Source organism: Mandrillus leucophaeus, unplaced genomic scaffold (genome assembly GCF_000951045.1).
Source record: "Mandrillus leucophaeus isolate KB7577 unplaced genomic scaffold, Mleu.le_1.0 Scaffold755, whole genome shotgun sequence".
NCBI lineage: Eukaryota > Metazoa > Chordata > Mammalia > Primates > Cercopithecidae > Mandrillus > Mandrillus leucophaeus.
In genome coordinates this window covers 168,127-176,979 of record NW_012108197.1, presented here as the reverse complement: position 1 = coordinate 176,979, position 8,853 = coordinate 168,127, and the positions used below count along the sequence as shown (strand labels likewise).

At 46.7% G+C, this 8,853-nt stretch overlaps 1 protein-coding gene across 1 annotated transcript in view; it reads left to right on the top strand.

Annotated features, from left to right (window-relative positions):
- The first annotated feature begins 8,134 nt into the window (after positions 1-8,134).
- The window catches only part of LOC105529213 (zinc finger protein 257-like), a 34,108-nt gene continuing 33,389 nt past the window's right edge, over positions 8,135-8,853 (top strand). Inside the window, 2 exon segments of the mRNA XM_011966308.1 lie at positions 8,135-8,254; positions 8,256-8,276. Coding sequence (XP_011821698.1) covers positions 8,174-8,254; positions 8,256-8,276 — 102 coding nt within the window. The 5' untranslated portion in view covers positions 8,135-8,173.

Sequence of the window (8,853 nt, the reverse complement as noted above, 5' to 3'; positions counted from 1 at the left end):
TGGCGGGCGCCTGTAGTTCCAGCTATTCGGGAGGCTGAGGCAGGAGAATGGCATGAACCCGGGAGGCAGAGCTTGCAGTGAGCCGAGATTACACCACTGCACTCCAGCCTGGGCGACAGAGCGAGACGCCATCTCAAATAAAAAAAAAAAAAAAAGAGTAAACATCTCTCCATTTAACATGTCCAGGTAGAAAGGATCTAACTTGCCAGAATTACAAATGAGTCACCATCCCAACTGTAGCTGGATGTTCAAATATGACAGTCACAATCCAAACTGTGGGCTGGTGACTTCTATGGAGAAAGCCTAGGGAAGAAAGAAGTGTCACATCAAACAGTTCATGGGCCCAGAGCCTTGTTAATGGGGTCCAGGCAGAACACACATCAATCTGCTGTTGGGATCAGCAATATGTCACAATGCTTTTTGAGGGCAGGACCAAGGCAAAAGAGGAACATCACTTTGGTGTTGGGCCCAACGATATATGTCACAATGTTCCCCATGAGCAAAACCTAGAAAGAAGAGAAGAGTCACATCAGTTAGGTGCTGGGGCTAGCAATCTCCTTCAATACTCCCTGTAAGCAGGAACCCAGGAGGAAAAGAGAGTCACATCACCTGTGTGATGAGCACAGAGATATGTCACAATACTTTCTGTAGGCAGGACCCAGGCAAGAGAGTTACATGACATGGGTTTTTTCCTGTTAGACCCAAAAATATGTCACAATGGCCCATGTGCACAAGGGACAGGCAGGAGAGTCACACAACCTGGTTATGGTTCTCCTATGTTAACTGTGGCAATATGTCACAGTGCTCCCTGTGGGGAGCGCCAAGGCAGGAGAATAAATTTACATCACCTAGATCCTGGGTTCAGCGATGTGTCACAATCCAATCTGTGGGCTGAGCCCAGGCAGGAGAGTCAAAAAACTCAGGTGCTGGACAGAGGCGAATGTCACAATCACAGCTGCAGGAAGGTCTATAAATGAGATTAACCATCCTACACATGTCGAGGTTCCAGGTATGAGAATTAACACCTCCTTTATGTTGCATCTATGTTCAGGAATCATAGTCTCAACTGTGAGCCCCACACACATTTTTGTGAAATGTGTGAAATTGATCTGTGCATGAGACCTTCCGTCTATCCTCTAGACTGTGTCTCTTTAGTGACTCACAGTCTCTCAAGTTTCAGGCATGCTGAATCTTGGTCTGAGAGCCACCAGCTTATCTGTACACTGGATTCAAGGATGAAAGTCAATTTTTCAACTTTAGAAATTAAAAAAAAAAAAAAAAAGAAATTTTTATTGGTTCTGAGATTCAGAATCTCAACAGTGGGTTGTGTTCATGTGGAGGGATGACAATCATTACTGTCAGCTGGGTCTGCATGTGAGTGTCATAATCTCACCTGTGTGCTGAGATCTTTTAGGACATAATCTCTCCTACTTGAGAGCTTTATACTGTATGCATAAGAGTTGCTGGCCGGGCGTGGTGGCTCAAGCCTGTAATCCCAGCACTTTGGGAGGCTGAGGCAGGCGGATCACCTGAGTTTGTGAGTTCATAGACCAGCCTGACCAACACGGAGAAACCCCATCTTTACTAAAAATACAAAATTAGCCGGGTGTGGTGGCACATGCCTGTAATCCCAGCTACTCAGGAAGATGAGGCAGGAGAATGACTTGAACCCAGGATGCGGAGGTTGTGGTGATCTGAGATTGCACCATTGCACTCCAGCCTGGGTAACAAGAGCGAAACTCCATCTCAAAAAAAAAAAAAAAAAAGAGTTACAATCTGGTCTGAGAACTTTATGCTAGTATGGACCCATGATCAGGCCTGAGGCTCTAAGCTCAGGTATGAGAGTCAACATGTCTCCAGCTGACTGAGCCTAGATAAGAGATTTCTTACCTGCCTATGAGCTGCAGGAAGCTCATAGCCATTGAGCCATGTGTGAATGTCTAGTTATTTCAACTCTGGCTGGATATTCACATATGACAATCACAATTTCAACTGCAGACCGTATCCACTTATGAGATTAAGAACCTCAGCAGTGAGCTCTGTGTACGTGTGTGTGTGTATGGGTGGGGGGGGGGTTCCAATCTTAAGGGTTGTTGTGTTGTGCATATGAGAAATACAACCTCAAATGTGTGCCAGGCTCTCTGATGACACTCTCTGTAACATCCAAGAGCTTTACACAATGCGCAAGTGAATGTCAATTCTGTATGGTCTTTATAAAAATAAGACCCAGAACCTTGTCTGTTAGCCAAAGCCTTGCAAAGAGACACAGAATCTCTGCTATTGGTTGGTTAAATGTATTGCACCTGTGAACTAAACCAAGGTAAATGTGACAATACCACCGGTGGATAGAGTCACATCACCTGTTTTCTTGGGCCAGGGATGTGTCACAATCTTTCCTAACGCCAGAGACCAGGCAGTGGAGTTGTACCACCTGGGTGCTGGACCCAGCAACATATCACAATGCTTTCTGTGGGTTGAGCCCAGGCAGGAGAGACACATCACCGAGTTGCTAGGCCCAGTACTATGTCACAATCTTCTCTACAGGAAGGATGCAGGAAGGAGAACCACATAGTCTAGGTGATGGATGAAGAGATATTTCACAAGGACTCATGTGAGCAGGGCCCAGGCAGTTCTCTCCCATTCCTTAACTGTTCAACCCAGCAGTATCTCACAATATTCAAAATATGTGGGGCCCAGGTAAAAGAAAAATATGATATTACCTAGCTGTTGGCCCAGCAATACATCACAAATTTCTCCTTGGGCAGAACCTAAGCAGTAGAGGAGAGTCACATTGAAGGGGGCCAGCCCCTCCTCCACACCTGTGGGTGTTTCTCATCAGGTGGGATGAGAGACTGAGAAAAGAAATAAGACACAGAGACAAAGTATAGAAAAAGAACAGTGGGCCCAGGGGACCAGCGCTTAACATGCAGAGGACCTGGGCTGGCACTGGTCTCTGAGTCCCCTCAGTATTTATTGCTCATTATCTCTACCATCTCAGTGAGGGGGATGTGGCAGGACTATAGGGTAATGGTGGGGAGAGGGTCAGCAGGAAAACGTGTGAACAAAGGTCTCTGTGTCATAAGTAAGTTTAAGGAAGGGTACTTTGCCTTGATGTATGCGTAGGCCAGATTTATGTTTGACTTTACACAAACATCTCAGTGTAGTAAAGAGCAGTATTGCCGCCAGCATGTCTCACCTCCAGCCATAAGGCAGTTTTCTCCTCTCTCAGTAAATAGCACATAGGATCAGGTTTTACACCAAGACAGTCCATTCCCAGGGACGAGCAGGAGAGAGATGCCTTCTTCTTATCTCAACTGCAAAGAGGCCTTCCTCTTTGCTAATACTCCTCAACACAGACCCTGTATGGGTATCGGGCTAGGGGACGGTCAGGTCTTTCCCTTCCCACGAGGCGGTATCTCAGGTTGTCTCCGTGGGGAGAAACCTTGGACAATACCCAGGCTATCTTGGGCAGAGGTCCCTGTGACCTTCCGCAGTATATTGTGTCCCTGGATACTTGAGACTGGAGAATGGCGATGACTTTTACCAAGTTTACTGCCTTCAAACACATTTTTTAAAAAGCACATCCTGCACACCCCTATATCCATTAAAACTTGAGTCAACACAGCACGTTTCTGCAAGCACAGGGTTGGGGCTAGGGTTACAAATGAACAGCAATTCAAGGCAGAAGAATTTATCTTAGTACAGAACAAAATGGAGCTTTTTATATCTTCTTCTTTCTACATAGACACAGTAACAGTCGGATCTCTCTTTCTTTCCCCTACATCACATCCCCTAGTTTCTGGGTCCAGCAATATGTCACAGGGCATGGTCCAGGCAAAAAAGTAACATTACCTAGGTGAAGAGATGTCACAATGTCCTCTGTGGGTAGGGCTAAGAGAGAAGAAAAATGTCACGTAACCTAGGTGGTGGTGCCAGCGATATGTCACAATCATCCCGAAAGTTCTGGACCAAGCGATATGTCACAATATTCTCTGTGTACAGTTTACATGAAGATAGTCACATAATCTAGGTGATGGGCTTAGAAATATGTCAAAATGACCCCTGTAGGCAGGGACCACACAGAATAATCACCTCACCTGTGTGCTAGATATAACGATAAGGCATCTTGGTTCTGTGGGCTTGACCATGTGCTAAGAAGAGAGTCACATAACCTAGGTTTTGGTCCCAAAGATATGTCACAATTTTTTCTACAGTCAAAGCCCAGGTAAGAGAGGAGAGTCACATGAAATAGTTGACGAAGTCAGAAATATGTACCAATGCCCTCTGAGAACAGGGTCCCGGCAGGAGACTCACATCACCTTGGTGCTGGCCCAGCAATATGTCACAATGTCTTCTGAAAGTAGGACAAAGCCAACAGGTTAGTGTCACCTCGGTGTTGGGCAAAGTAAAATGTCAACATCTCCCCGTCAGGCAGAACTTAGAAAGATGAGAAGGGTCACATCAGCTAGGTGCTGGACCCAGCAACAGGTAACAATCTTCCCCTTTGAGCAGAGAGCACAAAGGAAAAGAGAGTCACATCACCTGGGTGATGGGTGCAGTGATACATCACTATGTTCCAAGTAGGCAGGGCTGAGGCTGAAGTGTTACATCACATGGGTGTTAAACTCAGCAGTAAGTCACAGTGGCCCATGTGGGCAGAGAACAAACAGGAGAATGACATAAGCTAGGTTTGTGGCCCAGGAATATATCACAGTGTCCCCTGTGGGCAGTACCAGAAAAGGAGACACTTACATCACTTGGATGCAAGGCCCAGGGATATGTCACAATGGCCCCTATAGGCAGCACCAAGGCAGGAGTATGGAGTCACATCTCCTATGTGCTGGGTTCAGCAATATGTCACAATTGCAACTACGGACTGGGCCCAGGCAGGAGAGTCAAATTATTCATGTACTGAGCAGAGGCATATGTCACAATCACACCTGCAGGATGGTTTACAAATTAGATTAACAATTTCACACATGTCCTAGTTCTAAATCTGAGTCAACACCTCCTGTATGTTGGGTCTAAGTACAAGAGTCACAATCTCAATGGTGCTATTTGATTTGTTTGTGAGAGCCTCAATTTCTCATGCAGACTGAATGCTTACTGGAGCCACAGACTCACATGTGTGTTGAATAGAGGTCTGAGCGTCACCAACTCACCTTTGAACCAAATTCACACATGAGTAAATTTTCCAACTTTTGACTGTTTTCACAAGGAAAACTTGGGACCTCAATAGTGGGCTGTGTTCATATGGAAAGGTGACAATTTTTGCTGTTGGCTGGGTGTGCATGTGAGCCTCACAATCTTACCTGTGTGCTGGGCTCTGCTAAGACTCTCAGTACCAGTCAAGAGCTTTCTACAGTATTAATGAGAGTTGCAAACCACTCTGTGACCTTCATGATGGTATGGACCCATGATTGTACCTGTGGTTCTAAACCCAGGTATGAGAGTCAACATCTCTATAATTGGCTGGTTCCAGATAAAAGAGTTTTCACCTGCTGTGGAGCTAGGTTATAAATGAGTCACCATCCCAAGTGCAGCCAGATGTTCAACTATGACCATTGCAATTTCAACTGTAGACTGCATCCACGTGTGAGATTCAAGACCTTACCAGTAGGCTCTGTCCATGTGCCAGGTGACAATCCTAATAGATGATGCAGTGTGCATACAAGAAATGCAATGTCACCTGTGTGCTGGGCCCTGTGATGACACTCTCTGTACCACCTGAAGGGTTTATATGATATATACGAGAGTGGTAATCCACTATGACCTTCATACAAGGAGGAGACCCAGAATCTTATGTATTTCCCTAACCCTAGTTTTGAAAGGCAGTATGTCCCCTATTTGTTGATTTGAGATATGAGAGTTATCACCTCACCTATGAGCTGAACAAAAATATACTTTACAATCCCACCTGTGCATAGAGTGTGTGAGCAAGAGAGTCACATCATTTTGGTGCTAGGTCAGAGATATGTCACAATCTTTTCTCATGGCAGAAACTAGGAAGAAGAGTCACGTCACCTGGGTGCTTGGCCAGGGATATGTTACATTCCTGTTCTGAAAGGCGGGCACGGGGAGCAGAGTCACAGCACGTGGGTGATGTGCCCAGTGATATGTCACAACACTCACTCCCTGTGAACAGGACCCAGGAAAACACATCACCCTGTTGCTGGGCCAAATGTTATGTCACAATCTTTCCAGTGGGCAGGATGCAGGCAGCAGAGGAGAGTCACATCTCCCAGGTGATGAATACAGAGATATGTCATAAGGCTCTTGAGAATGGTAGGGCTAACACCCTGTTTACAGGGCACAGACAGGTGTCTCCCATCTTCTAGGTGTTTGGTCTAGTCATAAGTCACAGTACTCAAAATACATGGGACCTATGCAAAATACAAGAGTCACATTACCTAGGTGCTAGGTCCAGGGATATGTCAGCATCCCACGTTTTGGCAGAGGCCTGGCAGAGAAGAAGAACACATCACCTAAACCATAAATGTAAAAATATATCATAGCCAGGCACAGTGGCTTATGCCCATAATTCCAGCACTTTGGGAGGCTAAGGTGGGCGGATCACTTGAGGCCAGGAGTTTAAGACCAGCCTGGCTTACATGGCAAACTCCATCTCTACTAAAAATACAAACAAATTCAGCTGAGCATGGTGGTACACGCCTGTAATCCCAGCTATTCCGGAGGCTGAGGCACGAGAATCACTTGAATCCAGGAGGCCTGATGATTAGGTTCTAGACCAAATAGCAAAATGTGTTTGCCTTTAATCTATTTTCTCTATATTTAAACATTGCAAGTCAAGAGTATGTACAGGTATGAAGACTTAGAGTTTTCTTCTCCTCTGGTCCTATCATCCTTTGTTCCCTTTCTGATCTCTGGAAGGAAGGTGGGCCAAAAGTGGCCAGCAGTTATCTACCTGTGGTTATTTTATTCCTGCTGCCCTCTGCTCTTTCTACGGCCACTATCTTTTCCATCCTCGAAACTGAAGAGAGATGTTGTTAGGAAGAGGCCCTTCCTTCACACTGACAGAATAAATTTGTTCAGGCCTTTTACCCACCCAGCATCAGAGCTGCACTTCATGTGTGGCTCCTGAGTGCCTGGAATGTGGCTGGGTCTACATTGTCATGTGCTGGAAAGGCAAAAAACAGACTTAGTAGCCCGTGGGCGGTGGCTCACACCTGTAATCTCAGCACTTTGGAAGGCCAAAGCGGGTGGATCACCTGAGGTGGGGAGTTCCAGACCAGCCTAACCAACATGGAGAAACCCCGTCTCTACTAAAAATACAAAAATTAGCAGGGCAGGGTGGCATATGCCTGTAAACCCAGCTACTCAGGAGGCTGAGGCAGGAGAATCGTTTGAACCTGGGAGGCAGAGGTTGCCGTGAACTGAGATCGTGCCACTGCACTCCAGCCTGGGCAACAAGAGCGAAACTCCGTCTCAAAACAAACAAAAAACCCAGATTTACTTCCAAATATATAGTTCCAAATATATACATGCTACATTAATAATTCACATTGCTCACATAGTAATATTTTGGATATATTGGGTTACTGAAATTGTTACAATCACTTTGACCTGTTTCTTCTTTCTTTTTAAAGTTTGGCTAACCAGAAAATTTAAAATTCACCTGTGGCTCACATTCTATTTCAGAAGATTGCCTCCCTTTTTTTTTTTTTTTTGGACGGAGTTTAGTTTCGCTCTTGTTGCCCAGGCTGGAATTCAAAGCGATCTCAGCTCACTGCAACCTCCGCCTCCCAGGTTCAAGGGATTCTCCTGCCTCAGCCTCCCAGGTAGCTGGGACTACAGGCGTGAGCCACCGCTCCCGCCCATATAATGTATTATGTATAAACGCATATGACCTTACGCACAAGGTTAAATGCAAATTCCTCCGAGTTGGGCCTGTCTCAGCTCAGGCAGGAAGTCCTGCCTAAAAAGGCTGCAGCTTAGAAGCTGTTACTCTTTCTTCATTCAGGCCAGCATGTGATCACATCTCCTGTCACTCAAGGCCTGAAAGGGCGGGGTCTTCAACATTATCCAATCAGGGACGCTGGGCGGAAACCGTCCAATCAGACACGCAGCTGCAGCGGACGGGGCGGCTTTCGGGTTTGGCGGGTACTTTGTCTCTCGCTGCAGACGGAGCTGCAGGTCTTGTCTTCCCTAATCTATGTCCTCTGCTCCTAGAGGCCCAGCCTCTGTGGCCCTGTGACCTGCAGGTATTGGGAGATCCCCAGCTAAGACGCCAGGTCCCCCCTGGAAGCCTAGAAATGGTGAGAGTGCTGGGTCGGACATCCGGGGAGAGGGGAAGGGGCTGGTTGGAACCGGTGGGAAGTGGCGTGGCGGTTCTCAGGCCTTCTCGCAGTCAGCTCCACAATCTGCGCCCGAGTTTTCCTTGGCCAGCTCGGCCTCAGTCCCCTTCAGCCACAAGATGGCGGCTGCGCGACAGCCGGGACCCCGGGCGTCCTCTCTCTTCCCTGCGCAGTGACTGTGCCCTGGTCTGGAGCCCTCTCTTGGCAGCTCTGCACCCGCAGCACGGCGTCTCTTCGTTCAGGGACCACGGGAGGATAGTCAGAAAAGAATCCTGACTTGGGGTGCGGGGTTCATGAATGGGAAGAGCTTTGGTCTGTGGGGTTCTGAGTTCCTCTTTTCTTTTATTAAAAATGAACAGAAGTCACTGCAAAAATATTAAGTAATTTAAAGAGTGATTCAAAAATTGTAGGCCGGGTGCGGGGACTCACGCCTGTAATCCCAGGCCAGTGTGGTGAAACCCTGTATCTGTCTCTTATACACATCTAGATGTGTATAAGAGACAGCAATCCTAATAGATGATACAGTGTGCATACAAGA